At 42.6% G+C, this 21,417-nt stretch overlaps 2 protein-coding genes across 2 annotated transcripts in view; one reads left to right on the top strand and one right to left on the bottom strand.

The window, feature by feature from the left end:
- Window positions 1-21,417, bottom strand: part of LOC139204990 (exostosin-1a-like) — a 436,963-nt gene that overhangs the window by 401,645 nt on the left and 13,901 nt on the right. The window lies entirely within an intron of this gene.
- ctnnb1 (catenin (cadherin-associated protein), beta 1) lies at window positions 6,283-20,546 on the top strand. Its single transcript, XM_070834841.1, has 17 exons — window positions 6,283-6,428; window positions 12,785-12,835; window positions 13,468-13,692; window positions 13,812-14,065; window positions 14,152-14,390; window positions 14,812-15,013; window positions 15,171-15,315; window positions 15,559-15,662; window positions 15,849-15,983; window positions 16,168-16,371; window positions 16,953-17,111; window positions 17,310-17,429; window positions 17,640-17,790; window positions 18,048-18,169; window positions 18,333-18,393; window positions 19,178-19,428; window positions 19,749-20,546. The coding sequence occupies exons 2-16, from the start codon at window positions 12,823-12,825 to the stop codon at window positions 19,390-19,392; spliced, it is 2,349 nt and encodes a 782-aa protein (XP_070690942.1). The 5' UTR covers window positions 6,283-6,428; window positions 12,785-12,822; the 3' UTR covers window positions 19,393-19,428; window positions 19,749-20,546.

The following is a 21,417-nucleotide window of genomic DNA, read 5'->3' as shown; positions in this document are numbered from 1 at the left end:
CTTGTATTTAATAAAACAAAGAAATGCCATATAAAATCTTAAAAAACAGAATACTCTTCATAATAAAAGTGCAGCTAGCTGTTAACACGGTCCGTGGCCTTCCTTCACTGCAGGCTTGCCGTGCTGGTCACCAGTTGTACTGTGAAACTGTGAATACCTGCCATTGCGTTTCAGCTGTTTCTGACTCTCAGACACTCAATTTTCTTGAGCAGAAATCGGTATGAGTGTTGCCTCTGTGTGTGTGCAGGATAGATGCGGGATGGAGGACTTTTACCATGGCAACCACTAATGCAGTATAGATGCAGGGACTGAGCCTCGGCTACCGCTGTAATAATACTGGATTCATGGATGGCAAGTGAAATGTCATCTGGGCTGATGTTTTAAATGAGCGAGGAGGGCTTTGATGTCTAGTTTGGTCAACACTAAACCCCACTTGGCTCTGCTGTGGAAATGAGGTTCCTGTATTAGTTCAGCACCACAGCATCCTTTCTTTTCAGTTTCCTATTGTAGATGACAAAAGAGTGTCTCCTCAACATGGCTTCCTATGTTGCATTATAGCTCCACTTTGTAGCACCACTCTGCCAATATTGTCAAGTGTCTCCTGCACATTGTTTCCTATATCGGCTTATACTGCCCAATCCTCATAATCCCACTGTAGCCTGAGTCAAATATCTGGTCCCTGCAGTGTCCTCTCACCTCCTTCTAGGATGTGATTTCTGTATTCTCCTCTTCCTCCTCTTCACACGCTGGATTACTACGGGGGATCTTTGAAAAGCGACACCTGACAAGTTAGCATGGGGTTTTGATTGAAAGCAACTTACTGGTTAATAATCAGATCATGTATTTGCCGTCAAAAAAGTGAAACATTTTCACCCCTGTATATTCTGTGGTGAATAAGGTGATGTTTAGATGATGCAATGTTTGCATGTCTTGTGTAAAAAAAAAAATCACAGTGCGCTGAAACATGCAGTGTAGCAAACTAAATAAAATAACAGATGTACAGAGGTAGTGCTGCTTAGTTGATTTAATCCTATATCATCCATATTCTTGTGGATTATCGACCTCCTTTTTATATTATACATAGAATACCATATGCCTCATGTCTAATTTTCCAGTTTTAAATCAGTGAAATCTAACGTCATATTCATATTTGTGTATGTATTACCTCAATAAATAAATAAACTAGAAGTTTTTACACTGGTCACAGATACACAGCTCTACAGTTCCTTCAAAAGAAATTATATTTGGTTTGCCCTGCTGTGTGGGAGCCATTTTTCAAGAGGGTCGTAAGTCACAACCCTCTACACGAGTGTGTCAACCCAAAACAAACATACCTTCCATGTGGCCCTGTCTTTTGCGCTTCCCTGACCTGCGCTACTGTTGCTGTGCGTGTGTGTCCCTGTGTGTGGGGGGTGTTTGTTTTGTCTGCTCCTATCTAGAGCTCTGTCCTGCCCCTTTCTTTCACAGTTAGAGAAAGGAACCACACCCCTCAGGCTTAGGCCTAGTGTGTGTGTGTGTGTGTGTGTGTGTATTTCTCTCTTGGGATGGGATTTCTATTAAATTCTCTGTTCCTCAGTAATAGCTATGCAACGCCAAACACGTATACCTCTGCATAAAATAAACACAGGAAGTTCTAGAAAAGCTAATAATATGCAGCACAGTGTTCATATACTGTATATATGTAGACAAATACCCACATTTGAGCATTTACACTACTACGTCATTTACTACTCTTTACGACTACGATAGAGGCATGACGACACACACAGACAATACACTTGCACATGAATTAGAGAATGAAGAATATGTCAGTGCAAGCGTACACACACATGCATATGTAAATACATCAAGTTGAAACTTGAGTGTGACCTGGGCTTCCCTTGTGAATAATAGCCCCCAGGGAAACCAAAAACCGTCTTATTTTTTATGTGTTTGTGTTTGTTACTTCTGTTATCCTGGGCTCGTCCTCTGTTTAGTGAGAGCAGGAGGCACATGCACACACACACACACACACACACACACACACACACACATGCAGCAAAGTGTGCAACCCACTATGGTTTGCTTATGTGTGCTGGTCTGTTTAAGGATTTTTAATCTGCTTCAGCACGTCTGTTTTCAAATTGTAAGAAGAAACACTGTGGTGGACTATTTTTCAGTCATATATGTATATATTAGATAGAGAATGTTGTCAGATCAGCTCCATTGAGAAATTATGTAAGATGAAGACTTCTTAACCCAATGAACAGATTTATTAACGTGAATTACTTAATGTGAATTAACCTCAGTCCTGTGCAGTGCATGATGTTGGGTAGCAGCCAAATATTACCAGCAAAGGTACATAGTCATTAATTCAGTCAGTATAGAGAATATACCTAGATATCTTAACATATCCTGCATTGCAAAAGAGCATTTGACACATTTTTTGATATTCACTCGATTCCACCAGTTATGTGTGTTTTTATGGTGTTTATGAACCACTTTTTTTTTTTTGCATACAAACATATTGTGCTTTTTTTTTAATATGCTGTCTTGATGTCCACACCAATCTGCATTTATCAATAATTTGCAGGTGTAAATACTCATCCAGTGATCTCCTCATGCTGCCACGATGGAAAATGAAACGGCCTCTCCAGCTGGTAGAACAAGTGCTGTGTGGGTTCCCTGAAGTGGTGCAACACTGGGTCACTGGAGAGCCGCAGCGTGATTGGGAGCTGAACAGTCTGTGTTATTTCAGCACAGCCTGTTGGATGAAGGGCCATTTTACAGGCATTATGGATTAATCTCTGGCAGGATCTCCCCAGGATCAAACAAAATTGGATGTTTAACCTCGCGTGTCCTAGAGCTGAGAGTTCTCTTGTGATAAACCAGGATAGAGAGGATTGGATATGACCCACTTTGGGTTAAACATCACAAACTAAATGTATTTAAAGTGACTCCTGATGAAAAGATGAAAATATAGTGAATGTACACGTCCTTGAGTGTTATCTAACTGCTGAAAAACTGATTAAATTCATAACAATATGTTCCACCAATGTATCACTCAATGCAAAAATGACGATGGGATTCCATCCAGTCTTTTCCTCTGAATCTACTTTATTATTTTTGTTACAAATAAAATCTTTTGAAATTTACAGTAGTGTTGTAGTTTCTGAAAATCTCCCCTTTCAACTACTCTTCCACAAACCTGTCCAGGTAAAAAAATGACCTTTTCAAATTCACAGTTGTTTTTATTACTCCACCAAGCTACACAGACACACAGATCTAAAGCTGAAACCACCTGAAATCTCTTCCCTCACTTATTACAAACTATTTGTGTTGAGAGTAGAAATGATACAGAGTTCAGTTTGACAGGTGCAGTGATTGACGGGTCTAAATTTAAAAGGCTTAGTGCAATTTAACATTTCATATGTAGAAAGTACAGGCCTAGAGATGTGGGTATTATAAAGTCAATGGCAAACTCCAATGAAATGCACAGTATGAATGAAAATACCTGAATGTGATCTGTTTTCTTGTGTTATCAGATGCAAATATAAAAACCGATGCTGCTTATGGATGGAAAAACTTCGACAAAGATACAATGAATGCATAGACAATTTGCTGGATGCAGAATGAGTTTCACAGACAGCACAGATTAGACTTCAGTGGGATTTTCACAGAGAGAAAATCAGATTAATCCTGACCCCGTGGTCACAGAGGGATATATGGTGACAGTCTGGCTCTGATTAAAAGTTTAAAGTCAATGTTGCACCTACAGTCTTTGATTAAAGAGGACATTTTTACATCATTTATTAATTGGGCTTTTGGCATAAGTAATGGCATTGTGTGACAGAAACAACACAGTTAAATCTATTACTGAGACAATTACATGCTGACAGGTCTGCATGTAATAGAAGTGTAGTGTAGTGTAGAAAAAAACATCATTGTGATTTATGATGGGGTAGCACACTTCCATCAGGTAAAACTGAACAACGTGCACTACAAATACACTGGGAAAAATGAAATATATGCTCTTCTGAATTGTGTGTTGCACTTGTAAATTCAAGGTGGGAAAACAATTATTTTGAAACATTAATCTTAAGAACCGGCAATAATGTAAGCAGCTACATTTTCAGAATGGTTTTTGAAGTGCCGTATTCCTGGAAAGGCTCTGTTTAGTTGGGTAAATGTTATATGACAGATAAAATGAAATTCACTCCTATCTTAAAGGAGCATGCACGTGTGAGCAGGTGAACTGTTTTAAGGATTTACACCTAATTTGTGCATCGTTATGTCAGACACTGCATGTTACCATTCTGTCTTATTCAACCATGATTTCCCCAGAACTTCTTGAAATACAAACCAGCAAACTTCCGGTTGCCAGCCTTTCTCCGAACTATTCCTCTGCCTTTGCTCTGAGATGTGTGTTGGAATATAATCAAAATATCTGGTGTGTCATCCTGTTTTATTGAAGCCGCTCACCGTGCCATGATTTCGTACCTGATTGGTTATATCAGCATGCTCCTGTGAAATCACGTGACTGCATGAACTGTGCCATTTGATTTCACAAATCATGGCTGTATATTAAGATGACTGACAGCAGTAATTCTCACTGTGGTTTGAAAGCCATTCAAAATAAAATCAATCACACTCAGTTACCGTAATTCTCCATGTTGCAATCTCATGACACAGGGTGGACTCATTCTCGGTGACGTGCTCTCATATTGTGTATATTGTCTACTGTTGATGTGACTCCCATATATCCCATCCAGGGACTGCTGCACTGCCTGTTTTAATTTAGAGTGTGGCTTTTGATAACCTATGCTGCCCACATACTGTAAATACCAGAGGAAGAAATAGCCTGTAGGCAGATAACAAGAGGGGATGTTACCTGTAGAATGAAGGGACACATTACCTGCTCTACACCTTTTACAACACAGAGATTAAGGGACCAAACACTGACTAGAGGACTTTGTAATGCATATTTAAATTACTTACGTGGCCTATCCACTTACTTACTTATTACTGAGCCAAATAGAAAGTCATCAGAAAATTAATAGCCAAAACTGTGTGATCTCAGAATAAAGAGGAGATCACACTATTCACTTGAAGGACCTCGGCTACTCCCATAGATCACTAATAATTTCAATGACTGAATCTGCCTTGTAATGGAGTTAGGAAATATGTTTAATCTAATTCTATGATATTTTGAAGATGTAATCCTTTTAGCTGTGCATGCATTGTTTGATCAGTTCAATCTATAATGCAACAGCCTGAAATCAGATTTTCTCTTAAACTTTGAAAACAGTGGTAATGATTCAGTTCCTTTAAATATTTCATTAGCACGTGAGAATTGATTTAATTCACAAACACAGCAGAGTTTATCTCAGTAATCAACAACTCTCCAGGAAGCACTGACTGATGACAAATCTGCCAGTTTCTTGCTGAACACAAGGTGCTCCAACCGGTTTTGGTGACTTTAGCTTTATTGCCTTCGGGTCTAATCACACAGTTTTGTTTATGAAACTCAGTCAATGACCTGCTTACGCACTTGTAAAGTACAATAACGATTGAATGGTCAACAGCATATCCAGTTCCTGTGTATGTGACAAATGAAGGTCTTGAATCTTGAAAAGTTCCTGAGTGGAACAAAAACATCTAAGCTTGAGTTTTTGTTTATTATTGCTTCTATTCAACATAATTTGACATATAGAATCTTTTAGCTTTTGAGTTACAAATAAATGCATGGCAGCTCAAATGAAACCCACATTTGTCCTCTTGGACCTAACTTCCTACAACTGTTTATTACTGATAGTGTGCACTATTTTAACTTTGGTTTCAAATATGTGAAGCTATTTATTGGCTCTATTGGTGCACGGAGCTACTTGTGATAAAAAATAATGCTGTTTGTGTTAAAACTCTCAGTGTGTCACTCTGTAGGTGAAGAAAATAATCATTTTTAGTTGCAGTCCAAGAGGTTTAAGTTGAGGAAAAGAATCGGATTTCCCTTTTCTAGTGCGCCGGAACTTCATTCAATTGTGTATTCATACTCAGGCTGTAGACATTGATTCGGGCTTATTATACTTTATCAAATAAGCTAAAACTCACAGCCGATACATGTAGTCGTTATAGTGGATAAATATATGCCAACATGCGTATGAGTGACGTGAATTAATGATTTATCAAATTTTTTGTTTCTATTTTATTCGAGCGAACGGCAGGATATGCGACCGTTGGGGATGTTCTGCGGTCTATATAAAGCGGCCGCCATCTTACATTTTTCAGTCTCTTCTGTTCCGGCTGACTTGACGCTGACTGACTGCGGAGGGAGCGGACGAGGGCTCCCCGCTGACGTTCGTCCCCACATTTTCCTCGACTTTTTTTCCATTTCTAAGTGGGTTTTTTCACTCTCCGGGATCCGAGTGGACGGACTTTCCGTGTTGACAAGGGTAGGCTTCAACATTCAAAACTGTCGGCTCCACTCAGGTCGTCCCCCTCTCTCCTCTTATCGGGCTCTCCATGAACGCCAGCAGGAATGGAGGTGGCTGCTGTGTGCGGGCCGGCCGGGGATGCTGCTGCTGCTGCTGCTGCTGTTGCTGCTTTCACGGCTCATATTTGGGATTTGCCAGCCACCGCCTAATGGGAACATACCTATTTATACTGGTTGATTTTACGATAACACGGTGTTTGGTGTAATAGTCGGTAGTTAATTAGCTAGTTATGTCTGGATTTCACTGCCTTGTAGTTTATTAACGTGGTTTTGGGAGTAAACGCCGCTTGTTTGAGTAGTTACGGTTAGCTAACGTTAACGGAGGTTAGTTAGCTTAACTACCATTAGCCTGCTGGCCACATTCCGCTATTCTGACTCATGTTTGCTCAACTTGAGTTTCGGCTTTTGGTCGCTTGTTTTTGCAGCTGATTTGGCCGAACAGACACTTAAGTCGGGGTGAGGATACACGCCTGTGTGTGGTGGCCATGTGTGAAGCTTTCCGGAGTAAAACTTTAGTTAATTAGCGCCAGCCAAACACCGGTGAAGTAGCGTTTGTGCGTTAACATTTCCTCCAAAGTTTAGTTTGAACTTCGTAAAACTGAAAACCGTGAGAAACTTTAATGTGAAATCGACATAGTTGCCAGCAGTGTCGCTCCAAACTCTCTTAAATGTTGGTATATTTAGGTTTATTGTAGGTTAAAGGCCCGTGAGAGTGTGTTTTCCAGTCGTCCTTTTAAACAAAGACCGACAAATTCCTCCCAGCCGCTGTGCTTTGGGAGGAAGACGAGGAGGAGCCAGAGTGAAATTTGAGTCAGTGGTGTCGGAGGAAGAAAGTCAGGGGCCGCCAGCAGCTGTGGGGGAGAGGGGGGCGCAGTCCGCTGTTATCTGCCCTCTTAGTTTGTCCTGGTCTGTTTTATTAAATCTTATATTGAGTGTTTACTGTTTTTACATGCTCCCTTTACACAGCCAGGTGTGTGTGTGTGTGTCTGCGACAGACGCGCCACGACGGGGGGAGGAAAAAAAAGTTCCTCGCTGCCTTTCGAGGCAGAAAACAAGCAACACGATGAGTTTTTTTTTTTTTTTTTTTGCTCCTGGTTTAATGGCACAGATTTATTTACATGCCAGTGATGTTTTGGCTTCATTTGAAAGATCTTGGCAGGCGATGGAGACATTAAAGTGGCTGAAGGATGTTGACATCCAGCAGCTCTGTAAATAAACTGGTTTATTTTAAATAATGACACGAGGGCAGAGGCTAGTTTTTATATTATTACTGCTCTAATGTCCTCGGCCCCGGGTGCTTTCGTGCCCCAGAAATCACTGCATTGTTTTCGGCTCTGGGGTTTGTTTGAGACTGGTTTAAAATGTGGAGTTTATTCGTCTTCCTGTGACCTCTCAGTGAAATCCCCGATCAGACTGCACAATGGAGCAAAACACCGACAAACCCGTCACGCCGTCAGCAAAAACTGCCTCAATGGGTGCATTAAAAAGACGGAAGTGTGGGTGTAGGCTGCTTCTGAGACCGGTAGTGGTATGTTTTGAGGTAATCCACAAGAAGACTCTCACCATGAGCCTTTCCAGTGGTTTTGCCATTACCTAATACTGTAGTTTTTCTCTGTCTGACCCACCTTTTGTATCTGCATTTAAATGTTGTTTTTTTTAATTTATGACCTTTTTCAACAGTAGTGATCCTCATTTATATTTTTCCAGAAATATATTTCTGATAAACTCCCCTCATGAGGACGCAAGAAAATTATCAATAACACTGTACAAATAAAGGTTCAGTTTAACATCGAGTGGCGATAAAGGATTCAAAGTAATTGACTTCTGTAGTGACTTTTGTGCCTCTGAACCTGTTATTTGAACTAGATTGATGATTATTAAGCAGAATAAGGTAATGGTTTCCATTATCTGGAGGTTACATGGATTTTTCCTGGAGCTTCTGTTTCTCTGAGAGCATCCAGCATTTTGCAGTTGAGACACAGACCAAACACTGCAGCGGCTGCAGGCACTGAGCTCATTGTGTTGTTGGCAGCCAGCAGTGAGTGCTGCTGACCCTGCACATTAGGTGGCTAGCACTGAAGCCCGTGGCAGCTCCTGTCTCTCTGCTTGTGCCGATAATGCAGCTTGTTTGGGTCATTTACTCCTATGGAGGAATCAAATTCTTGTGCTTTTTCACTTGAGAGGAAATGGGCTGTGGGGCAGTTTAGATGGATTTAGCCCTTTTGAGGTTCTGCTCTCTGTAAATACATTTTTCTTTAACCCAGGTATTTCCTCTAACAAGTTAATTTTGTTATTTGAATGCTACAGCATGTCAGGAAGAGTGTTTAGAAAATTAAGCCATTTATGTCTGCAGGCCAAAAGAGTGAAATGGAATTTAGAGGAAGAGCGTTTCATACACTGATTATTTTAAAATGCTAATGTGATGCTATATTGTCTACACAGGGAAAACCTGATGGCTCACATGAACTCACTTTGTAGCAGTCTGGCTCAAATCTGCTGACAGAACAGCTATTTTTCCTTTTCATTGAGAGGAAATGGGATTGGAGAGTGTGGATGTGCATAGCTGCTTTGAATTCCAGCTATAAATAAATACACATGATTTTCAAACCTGCTATGCTTGGTTTATTTAAAGTTTACGCCTGTGAAAAAGGAAACTATTCACAGTGCAGCGATGTAATTGAGGATGTTTTTTACTGTTGCTGCATTTGAAATGTATTTTTCTACTGCATGAAGGTATTTAGAAATGTAAGAATTCGTTGATACTTGCTCAGCTAGCTGATGTTAGATAATTGGTTAAACTTAGTTATTTTAGACCACGTAGATGCCACCATGAACCTTAGTTAACCTCATCCATTTATATTTTTGTGGGAGTTGAAATGAAATTATCCCACGATAGTTGCCAGTCGTCTCACTTTAAGCCTAATCCTGACTGAGATGTTGTGTGTGCTGTGTATCAAGCTCTACGTGTGCAACATCCTGATAGTCTAAAGAGCCACGGTTCTTACCCTGTATGTGACACAAACCATGCATTCGGCAGAATATTTCTTTCATGGCTGAAACCATCTTGTCTTGATTTCTGTGTATTATACATTTCTCCCTTTTGTGTGCTGTCTAGTTCCTCGCCATGCTTTGTCCAGCTCTGCCTGTGACTGTTGGGGGTTTTATTCTCTGTGCTCTGAATAGAGTTGGCCTAACAGACTACATCGTACCCGTGAGGCAACGTTGCAACCAAACCTCGCAGCAGAAAACACCTTTATGTCCTGTTTATTGTGTCACACTCACACTAATGTACATGGCTCTCTATATGAGCAGCATGTTTTTTCTTCAGTATAATCTGGGCAGGGAAACGGACTGAAATACACTATTTCTGACCGTCCAGTTCCTACTGGAACAGTAAGCCTGTCATTTGAGTGTTGTCCTGGGACAGTAGAGCTGTGGTTACGCTTCACTTCAGAGGGCTTTGGATGCCTGTGTGCATGCTGGTAGATGTTTGGGTCTATCCATGCAAAGCTCCCTGTAGGTGCACATACGTCGGCTTATCCCACACGCTGCAGCCAAGCCAGCCATCTGACTGTGGTGACTGCCTGGTGTGTCACTCATTAGTCATCTGGTTTCAGTTATCTGGCTTTTAACTGGATCAGGCATGGCTCTAACTCAACATATTGGGTTTCACATCTGGCTTCAAAGAGACGTCTTGTTCAGATTTTTGTGGCCGGGCTGCTAGTTTGACATCTAGGAGCTCTTGCTGTAATGAGTTTTTTGTGCTAACGGTCAGAGTCTGACTTTAGGGTAAGGCTGCCATTTGTGTGTCTCAATTGAAGACCAGACTTTGCTTGTTTGCCCTTCAAAAACACAGCTATCATCGGCCCAGTTTCCAAAGCCAGATGTAAAGACCCACATTTTCCACCAGAGTGAGTGATAAATGGTTCCACAGCGTGCTTTGATTGGATGTTTGATTTCTGTGCAGCCCTCTGTGGGACATATGGCTCCCATTAGGGCAGGGCTAGGTTATGTTAGGGCAGGCCAGCAAAGCTCGGGACGGTGGCGTGTGAACGGTGAGTTTGAGTTGGTGCATTGGTGGTTAGGAGCAGCGATCTTGAAGCCTGACTCCAGATTGTGTTTTAATGACACAGCAGAGCTGGGGTGGTGTGAGAGGAGTTTAGTAATCCACAGCAGTAGTTTAGCTATCCCTGGGTGGCTTTACATATTGGCGGCCATTTATCTCCACAAACTCCTACACATCCACTGGCTGTGTATTTCTGCATGTCCGCTTCTGTTTGTAGGCCGTTCAAGGCAACTTACAATGTGGAGCGTTCACAAGTAAAAGTTATTAAACCTGTAGAACAAAGTGAGAAACTGTGATGGGGATCTTTATCAGGTTTGAAGTTTTAGGTTTGTACGATATTTTTTAGCAGAATCTCCTCAGTGACATTCAAACGCTAAGTTTCATGTAATCTTTACCGGAGACTAAAGGCCAGGAACAACCTTTTTTTTTTTTTTTTTTTTTTTTTAAAAAAATAAGTGGTTACAGTATTCACAAACTATATTCCTCTAGTCCTATCCTTACTGAGTGGTAACTCTTTGATTTATTTATCTTCCCTGCTTTTTAATACAACAGGATCAGTCACAGTTTTCCTTCCTGATATCTGATAGATTTGTTATTGGCTCTTCATTGGCAGAGGTGATTTTTATTTTATTTTTTTAAAATTCTATCACAATCTCCAAAATCAGAGACTATTACCTCTTTAAATAAATTCGGCATGCCTCTCTGAATGGTTTTTCTTACATTTCTTTCAAAGTCAACGTTGACGCTGTTGTTATATCTGACCTTACAGCAGTCGAACAGCCTCACAACTGTGCCATCAAGTGGCTACTCAGAATTCGAATCAAACACATTTACTTTTCATGGGGATAAATGATATATCTCCCGCTGACACAAGGTTGGAGTGATTTAAAAGTCTGTAGTTTGAACACTGAGCCTGTAGTGCTGCAGTCGCTCTGCCAGGCAAGAACATCATGCTGATGGTAAGAGTCTGTGTGTTCTATTAGAAAAGGAGCAACAATGGTTACATTTATCGCTAACTATTTTGATAATTGTATAATATTTTCTGCTTTCTTCACTCCTGACAGTAAAACGAAGATCTTTTGGTTGTGGACAAAATAAGACATTTAGGATGTCGTCTTTTGCTTTTCGGAACACCGATCGATATTTCTCACAATCTTCAAACATTTTATGACCCAACAACTAATCAATTAAATCAACAAAAAAAATGTTGGTTAATTGACAGTGAAAATTGTTACTTGCAGCCCTAATTAGAAATATGACACACAAGGTATAAACTGGATTATACTGTATTCAGTGTGTAAATTACATAGTCTAATGTGTTTTCTCGATGGTGTTAAACAAGTGGGGGTGCAGCCGTGTCCAGGCCAAATGACACGGGCAGGTCGGCTAAATGACATGTTTGGTTTTAAAGATCCTGTAGTCAGCTCTGTGGGTTTAACTTGGTTAGTTCATGAAAGTCTGTCTTGTTAGTCACCTGTACTCTAGTGTGGTATGAATCAGTTCACAGCTCTTTTTTTGCCCTACCCTTTTCCGCGCAGTTTGTCTGTTCAGTATTAAAACCTGTCCAAACTGCTGTGCCGTGATTGAAGAGGATTTGACAGAAGGATTCTGTCTATCTGTATATTTGTGTCAGTCTTATTTTAGCTGGGATTTTCTTCTTCATTTTCCTCATTTCCTGCTTTTGTGTGTTGCTGTCATAACATTTTATCTTAGAGTATGAATTCTCCTTGTTTTTTTCCTGAATTAATCCCCTCTCGCTCGCTCTACCTCTCTCCTGCCATCGCCAGTGTTTACTTTCCTGCAGTGTGGTTTCGGCTTCAAAGCCAGTGCAGGAATGCATATGCCCTCCTCCCTCCTCCTGCCACTTTTTTCCCCCCACCCAGTGCTCCACTTCCCCTGTCCCTCCTCACCTACAGTAAATAGTGGCTAGCTGCTGCACTTAATGGTGGCTTTGTGTGTGTGAACTGCTGCTGTTTGCATGTCTGACTTTAACAGTGGAGGAAATCCAAGAAAGGGAGGAGGCAGGAAAGGAAGCACTGGGAAGTCACTTGCCTGGACCGTTTCTTTTTGAACCAACACTGCCTTTCATTTCTAGCGGTCTGTTTTACTGCCTCTACTTCTGCTGTGATGTTTTTGTGTTAAAATGGCCGATGTTTGACTGGAAGGAAAGAGGGCTGGCAGTGAGCAGAGTAGGAAGGTGAGATGCCACTGAGGCTTTTTGACTGACTACCTTTTTTCCCCTGTTTCAGATCAGGAAGCTGTGTCGGCCGCGGTTTGAGAAAGGAACATGGCTTCCCAGGGTGAGTTAATAGTTTTCAGACAAACACTTTCACCTCCTTCCTCTCTGCGGCTTCTTTTTCCTCAATTTGTCTGCATCTCTCCTCCTTTCTCTCTCTCACACACACACGCACACACACACACACAACTAGCAGGCAGTGTGTTAAACTTTGCAGCACTTCTCTGGTGCAGATTTATGTTCTCATTAGAGCAAAGTGAATTAGTTATTGATTTCATTTTGAAACTTGGAGCACATGTGAAATCAAACTTTGGGCTTGAAGAGACCTCAACTGCTAAATTACATGTCATTGAAGTATAAATATGTGGGGAAATAATAGAATGAGAAGCAGGTTAGCAATCCATTCATTGCAGTGGCTTTGTTCCAGCATTGAAAGATTTGTTTAATTGTTTAAAGTCATTCTCTTAAGTTTTTTGACAGAAAACGGAACAATTGCAATTAAACTTGATACTAAAATTAGGTCTCTGAAACTGGATTAATTGGCGTGCTTACACTATTAATTACACAAAAATTGAATAAGAAATTCCTGTGGAATACCGTACTGCACTTTCGTTATTCCAGGTGGTTAAACTGACTTTTCCAGATGTGTTTTTCTTTTTGTTGATGCATGTTTTCTGATACTGTCTCTCTCTCCAGCTGATCTGATGGAGCTGGACATGGCCATGGAGCCAGACCGTAAGGCGGCAGTCAGTCACTGGCAGCAACAGTCTTACCTGGATTCAGGCATCCATTCAGGAGCCACCACAACTGCTCCCTCCCTGAGTGGAAAGGGCAACCCAGAGGAAGACGATGTCGACAACCAGGTCATGTATGAGTGGGAGCAGGGTTTCAACCAGAACTTCGCCCAGGAACAAGTACAAGGTATGTCCTGATGCCCACAATTTGTAGATAATTTGTGGAAGAAATAAAATCTTGGACATGGATGGTCCAAAAGCAGCTTGAGTCCCATATTAAAGTGACTGTTCTTCTGTCTCTTCTAGACATAGATGGTCAGTATGCCATGACCCGTGCCCAGCGGGTGCGCGCAGCGATGTTCCCAGAGACTTTGGAGGAGGGCATGCAGATCCCCTCTACACAGTACGATGCAGCAAACCCCACTAACGTTCAGAGGCTGGCAGAGCCCTCACAAATGCTCAAACACGCTGTGGTCAATCTGATCAACTACCAAGACGACGCTGAGCTGGCAACCAGAGCCATACCAGAACTCACCAAACTACTCAATGACGAGGACCAGGTAGGTGTCTGGAAACTGTGTCTCCGCCTTGGCTCTCTATCTGTTTTCCTGACTGTTGTTCCCTAATGGCTATCTATGTCCTCCAGGTTGTAGTAAACAAAGCGGCAGTGATGGTCCACCAGCTTTCAAAGAAAGAGGCTTCTCGCCACGCCATCATGCGCTCCCCGCAGATGGTGTCTGCTATTGTTAGGACCATGCAGAACACAAACGACGTGGAGACGGCTCGCTGCACCGCAGGGACACTCCACAACCTGTCCCATCACAGAGAGGGTCTGCTGGCTATTTTCAAGTCTGGAGGAATACCAGCTCTAGTTAAAATGCTGGGGTATGTGAGAGGAGGATGGAGAGATTCTTAATTTGGAACAGTTTTTCTTTGGTTTCCATTTATTTGATGTGCTGTAGCTAACCACTGCAGGAAGGCAGGACACACTGTTTGGATGTTTCCACTCACCCTCGACAAAACATGGTGCTGTTTTTTAGCAAAAATCTGATTTGTTTCAATTCAGAGGTTTTCAACAACTTCAACGTAATGTAGTTGCCTTAATCATCTCGGTAAATGGCTACTTTGCAACACTGGTCTATTAACTGTGATCAGAGAAACATGAAAAATTGTTACTGGCTGTTAACTCATCAAAGGCACAGGATGTAGAGAGGAAGCACCTTTGAGAAACCCAATCTGATACATACCTGGTGGTGGTCATTTCCCAGTTGGACAGTAATCTAATAAGCTTTTGTTTGCTCTGCAGTTCACCAGTGGACTCTGTCCTGTTCTATGCCATTACCACCCTCCACAACCTCCTCCTGCACCAGGAAGGAGCCAAGATGGCTGTGCGTTTAGCAGGGGGTCTACAGAAAATGGTGGCTCTGCTCAACAAGACCAACGTCAAGTTCCTGGCCATCACCACTGACTGTCTGCAGATACTGGCCTATGGAAACCAGGAAAGCAAGGTGAGGGGCTAGTGTGTTGATGTAAGGTAATACACATGTAGTAACCTTTTGACTATTGCGGTCATGGCCTTGGTAAATTGGTCTGTTTGATACTGTAAAGCAAAGTTACTCCTCATTAAAGCCCCCTAACCTTTTTGTGTGCTCTATTCCTGTGTAGTTGATAATCTTGGCCAGTGGTGGCCCCCAGGCACTGGTCAACATCATGAGGACTTACACCTACGAGAAGCTGTTGTGGACCACAAGCCGTGTCCTCAAAGTTTTGTCCGTCTGCTCCAGTAACAAGCCTGCTATTGTAGAAGCTGGTATGTTTGGTCTCCGAAACAATGAAGTCTTTTAAGCTTAGATATCAGCACACATAATGTGTTTTATTGGCTGAGGTTCTTTCTTTCTGCTTGTTTTAAATGCATTTTTATAACTGCAGCCACCACAATGCAAACAGCAATGTGAAATATCTTCAAATTTAGTGATTTGAAGTGTATTGTGGTGTGTCCACGTATGATGTGTGGAAAAAACATCACCTCTTACTTCTTTGTCCTTCTGTCCAGGAGGCATGCAGGCCCTGGGACTCCACCTGACAGACCCCAGCCAGAGACTGGTCCAGAACTGTCTCTGGACTCTCAGGAACTTATCAGATGCTGCCACCAAACAGGTGATGAGAACGGCCCCTTGTACCAACATAGAAACATTATTTGTCAGTGAAATGAGAGACAGACTAGCTCCTCTTGTATTTATTTATTTATTTATTTATTTATTTATTTATTTGAAAACTTGACTCAGCAGAAAGATGACAAACTTTTTATTTAAATTTTATTAAATTCATTGTCTTTCTCTCCAGGAGGGGATGGAGGGTCTGTTAGGAACTCTGGTCCAGCTGCTCGGCAGTGACGACATCAATGTGGTGACCTGTGCTGCTGGCATCCTGTCTAACCTGACCTGCAACAACTACAAGAACAAGATGATGGTCTGCCAGGTGAGTACACACATGGTTAACACACAGTAAAGTCAGTTTAGGTTAGTTTGTCCTGTGTGAATTTATGAGGTTTTTTTTGTTTTTAATTGATATTTTCTTATGTTTATATTTTCATAGTACTCGTCCAGTAAAACTGAATATCTGACGTATCAGTTAATCTGTTAAACCATCTGCTCCTCTGTAGGTTGGAGGTATTGAGGCGTTAGTTCGCACAGTGCTTCGGGCTGGAGACAGAGAAGACATCACAGAACCAGCTATTTGTGCCCTGCGTCACCTCACGTCTCGACACCAGGACGCTGAGATGGCACAGAATGCTGTCAGACTGCACTACGGCCTGCCTGTGGTCGTCAAATTACTGCATCCGCCATCACACTGGCCGCTCATTAAGGTACACTCACACAACCACGTGAACGTGCCAGCAGCTCTTCACACTGCCGACCACTCAAGCCATTTTCACTGGAAACATCACTAAAAGAACAAAATCACGTAACCACACACTGAATCTAAAATAATGAATAATAAATAAATGCACAGCATTACCACTGTGGAAAAGTGTAGTTAGCTAGCAGGCCGCTGATCTCCTTTGGGTCTCAGACTACAGGTTTAAGGAACTTCCAGCAGTAGCACTGCTCTCTCAATGCACAGCAAACATTCAGTGTGTCTACTTGCTTTAGGACCCAGTTCAGCATAGAAGCTTCAAAAATACAGAGTGATAAGTCCTGGTGATTGTATTTGTTCTGATGGATGCAAAAGGATCAGTGCGGAAAAGCTTTTGTGTAGTTTTTTCCTGTCACACACCCTCAGTGGAATGTGTTTTTGGGATTAACTTTGTCTCAATCCAGTAAGAAAGAAGGACTTCAAAAAAGAAGCAATGAATTTTAAAGCCTTCCTTTATACTTGTAAACAACTTTTGCTCTTGATCAGATGTGATCTGAAACGATCTGATGTGTGAATATGTTTGTCCATCAGGCTACAGTTGGTCTGATCCGTAACCTGGCTCTGTGCCCTGCAAACCACGCTCCTCTGAGGGAGCAGGGAGCCATCCCCAGACTGGTTCAGCTGCTGGTCCGAGCACACCAAGACACACAGAGACGCACCAGCATGGGAGGCACGCAGCAGCAGTTTGTGGTGAGAGAGAACACACACATTTAACACTTCCACAGCAAACACCATGCAGGTCTGGTGCCGATTTATTAACTGTGGTGCCGCCACTTCAAAAAGATGATCACATGAGATCAGCAATAGTTCCCACAACTGCCTGTTCATTAGAAAGTCCGAAGAGGCTTTACACATTTCAAACTTCACTAATTGAGTTTTTGTCATCAGGAGGGAGTTCGTATGGAGGAGATTGTGGAAGGCTGTACAGGAGCGCTTCACATCCTGGCCAGAGACGTCCACAACAGAATAGTCATCAGAGGACTCAACACCATTCCACTCTTTGTACAGGTGAGAAAACCGTCTCACCTGTTCTGTCCAGGACAATAAAATAAATAACTTTTCTGAGCATCCTTGCACAGTATCATTTGGGTTGACTGTTTAAGATGTGATTTAATTAACACATGTAGCCCGTGTGCTTGATTCTGTTGCACCCTTTCACATTGTGTGCCAGTACTGTGAAGACTGAAAGGTTTCAAAGCAATCTGTCTGTGTGTGCAGCTGCTGTATTCTCCCATTGAGAACATCCAGCGTGTAGCAGCAGGCGTCCTGTGTGAGCTGGCCCAGGATAAAGAGGCTGCTGAGGCCATCGAGGCCGAGGGAGCCACCGCCCCACTCACAGAGCTATTGCACAGCCGCAACGAAGGAGTCGGTATGTTCACAGAAACTCATTTAAATAATGCCTGCATTCACATAGTGGCTACACCGGCAACACAGGTGTTCAGAAGTTAGTGCTTGTGTATTAGATACACGTTATGTATTAGGTACAAGTTTAACATCGACTCAAGTGAAGCAACAACCTGTCGTCATGTCAATATCTGGCCTCTTTAGTGTCTGACAGCTGTAGCATTGCTTTATTTATCATAACTTGTTTCTTGACTGACTTGTTGACCCTCCATCTTGTCTCAGCCACATACGCTGCAGCAGTTTTGTTCCGTATGTCGGAGGACAAACCCCAAGACTACAAGAAACGCCTCTCTGTAGAACTCACTAGCTCGCTCTTCAGGACGGAACCGATGGCGTGGAACGAGGTATGAAGCTCTCGAAGTCAGCTTTGTTCTTAAACTACTCAGTATTTTTGTGCACAAACACTCAGATGCTTGAGCACTGGTAAATAATGGCTGCATAAGCCACTGTGATCTTACTGAAGCTGCTGCCCCTGCTCATCCTTGTTTTGTCTGTGCTGCTCTGCAGACCGGAGACCTGGGTTTGGACATTGGCGCTCAGGGTGAGCCTCTGGGCTACAGACAGGAAGGTAAGCTGCCTCCTTACCTTTTGGCTGGCTGGGAGGTTCCCAGGAGGGGATAAAGATGTCACAAACACCAGAGCCGCAACAAAAACGCTTGTACCTGACACTAACTGGGCTGCCTTCTGGGTGGTTCTGTTAGTTTCTCAAAACCCATTGACCTCCTCTGTCAAATCGTCACAGTCCAATGACTGAGCTCCGTCTGTTCACTGTTGTTACTGCTGATGACAGGATTGGCTGTTAAAGTTTGTGATACACAGGCACCTTTAGACCGTAGTGAAGGGCAGTAAAGGATGGAGATCGATTTTTACTCTTGCTGTCAGTCAGGATAACACAGGTGGCTCTCTGGAAATACGATACTGCTGCCTTTGGTCATTGTCAGAGTTGGCCTTCAAAATGTTTCGGGTGTCGCAGGACCTTGGACTGTGCACTGATCAATAGGCTAAGGGGCGAGGGTTGGCTGTTTGTTTTTAATTTGCACTGCTCTCCATTCCTCCAGCACTGATGGCTTTATAATTGGATCTCAGCCAACCAAATGAGAACAAAGACTTGAGTCTTTAGATGTGTGTGAGGACACACTGACCACTGCAGATGGCACCAAATTAAGTGAACTGAATTCAGCGATGTTGTTTTTTTTTTTTTTTCCTTCCCTCTGCTGCTGGAGGATGGACAGTGTGCTGTGTAGTGGTGTTTGAATGATCATACTACTGTGTGACAGCTTGGTTTGTTAACATGCTTCTAACAACTGCTCTGCTTCCCCTGCCTCTCCTCCAACCACTCCTCCCTCCCCCAGACCCAAGCTACCGTTCCTTCCATTCGGGGGGTTATGGTGGGGACACGATGGGCATGGAGCCCATGATGGACCATGATCTGGGCGGAGGCCACCACCCCGGCCAGGAGTACCCCCCTGTAGAGGGGCTTCCTGACCTGGGACACGCCCAGGAACTGATAGAGGGCCTGCCACCCGGCGACTCCAACCAACTGGCCTGGTTTGATACCGACCTGTAAATACCAAGACCAACATTACACTACACTTTCTACTAGGTAAGAATGTCTCCACACTCTGCAGCCTCGTGTTAGCTAAAATAAATGAGAGCCATTTTTCGGGCAAGCTGTAACAGTAGAAGATCAGTGGGGAGGTTTTCTGTCTGGCTGACGGGGGAGAGGAGGGAGGATTTACTCACTGCGGCTGCTGCATGCTCAGACTGCTCCTAATTACAAAGTTGTGTGATGTGGTGTGTGTGATGTTACTTGGTGTTTGATCTCTGTGTGTGGTCTTAACCATCGCCTGTGTCCTGTCTCCTTCCTCTCACCTCCTGTTTTTCCCCTCATTCCTCCTTTCTTCTTCCTCCAACTCTCCACAGCTGTATCATGTGATCTGGATGAACCTGCATCGTGATTCGCCCATATGGAGGAGGCGGGGTTTCAGAAAGTGCCTGAAGACGACTCAACAACAGCAAGCAGAGTTTCCTGTCTATGGGAACTCCATTGGGACAAACTAGATTTAAGTGCGGTTCTGTTCTGGTCTCAGCCTGACGGAGGGCTGACTTTAAATCCTGACATGACACACGGATTTTGATCTCAGTTGATTTTTGAAAAAACCCTTTTATGTATTTTGTTTTCATTTTTACTTCTTTTGGTTGTTTTACTTTTTTATTCCGTTTTTCCTCAAGTCTGTAATGGTACAAACTGATTCTAGCTTGCTTTTTTTTTTCATTATTCTGAATTATGATACTCATCTCTTGTTTTTGCAGTCCCTTGTATTTTAAGTCTCTGGTAGTGTTGAGTTTTTTTTTAGTGGTAATGCTCCATCAAAGTAAAAAATCTGATCACATTTTAAATGGTGTCCAAACACTAAAGTTAATCAGTTGAATTGTATTCTGATGATCACGTGTAACATTGTGTAGCTTTTGTATAAAAAACATGAATTGGAAATCATGGTCCAAATATCAAGCTATTTTCTTGCTTTAAAGGTGGACACTGATGTGTCTCTGCTGTTCCAAAGGGGGTGTAGCTGACCTAGCTGGATGGGTGTGGCTGTGGAAGGACGGGGGTGGAGGAGGGCTCTTATTGGTCTGCTGTTACTGGGGGGGGGGGTAGTGGGAGGAGCTGGTTGCTGTAGCCTGCTGTGTTCTGAAACAATAAAATGGACTGTCATTTCACCTGGACGCCTCCGTCTTATTTCACCCACAACTTTAAATCCAGACTGACAGACAACTGAAAACGTAAGAGCTGGTGAAGGTTTAAATTGTTTTTGAGTTACTGGGACTGAGTCTCACTGGTTGTATGTACGACTTCAGGCAGTCTCCCACAACTAAACTCTCTAAAGGTTTTCTACAGCATCTCAGACCAAAACAAATGTGTTGCCACAGCTGCCAGGGTTCAGTGAGATCTCTTGTTCTGCTCGCAACCACTGACTGACAACCTCTTAGGTTTTGCACTCCAAAGTCTGACACTGGGCAGTAGCTCTGACCTGTTTATCAGCTCGGCTTCACTGTGCTATGGTTTCGCCCACTGAACGATTTACAGGATCACATGCACACACGCAGCCATCCTGGCTACCAAAACAAAACTCAGATTACAGCACTTCAGTCTGCTCGGGTCACCTTTACTCCATTGCATTTTTACATAGAAACTAGCTGTTAAATGCCATATTGCTGTTCTGAAAGTTGTACCTTTTTAATTAGTAACCAGTGAGCCTGTTGTCTAGTACAGATTATGTACAGGCATGTTGCCCAGTAAGAGCAGACTTCAGTTTTCTGCTATGACAGTGTGTTTGAGCAGGATGATGAAGTGAGGAAAACCAATGATCCACCAATTGAAAACAAGTGTCCACATCCACCTACAGAGGCCTGGTCAGTTCATCTCTCTCAGATGGAGGAAAAATGCAGTCAGTATAAATTATTAGTGGATGATTTTACACAACTGATCAGTGACAGCTGTGTTTGCTGCAGCTTTAGTGAGATTAGTAAGATTTGCATATAAAATGAGAACCTGGAGTGAAGAACTAAAAGCCTCAAAGTGGTGACCATG

Source organism: Pempheris klunzingeri, chromosome 8, assembly GCF_042242105.1.
Source record: "Pempheris klunzingeri isolate RE-2024b chromosome 8, fPemKlu1.hap1, whole genome shotgun sequence".
NCBI classification, from domain to species: domain Eukaryota; kingdom Metazoa; phylum Chordata; class Actinopteri; order Acropomatiformes; family Pempheridae; genus Pempheris; species Pempheris klunzingeri.
The sequence above is the reverse complement of the archived record's forward strand: the minus strand, read 5'-3'. Positions and strand labels throughout refer to the sequence as shown.

Bases quoted from the DNA above. Each gene is read 5' to 3' on its own strand.
- ctnnb1 (XM_070834841.1), top strand. The intron at 14,066-14,151 runs GTAGGTGTCTGG...TATGTCCTCCAG, and splicing joins TACTCAATGACGAGGACCAG to GTTGTAGTAAACAAAGCGGC. The intron at 14,391-14,811 runs GTATGTGAGAGG...TTTGCTCTGCAG, and splicing joins GCTCTAGTTAAAATGCTGGG to TTCACCAGTGGACTCTGTCC.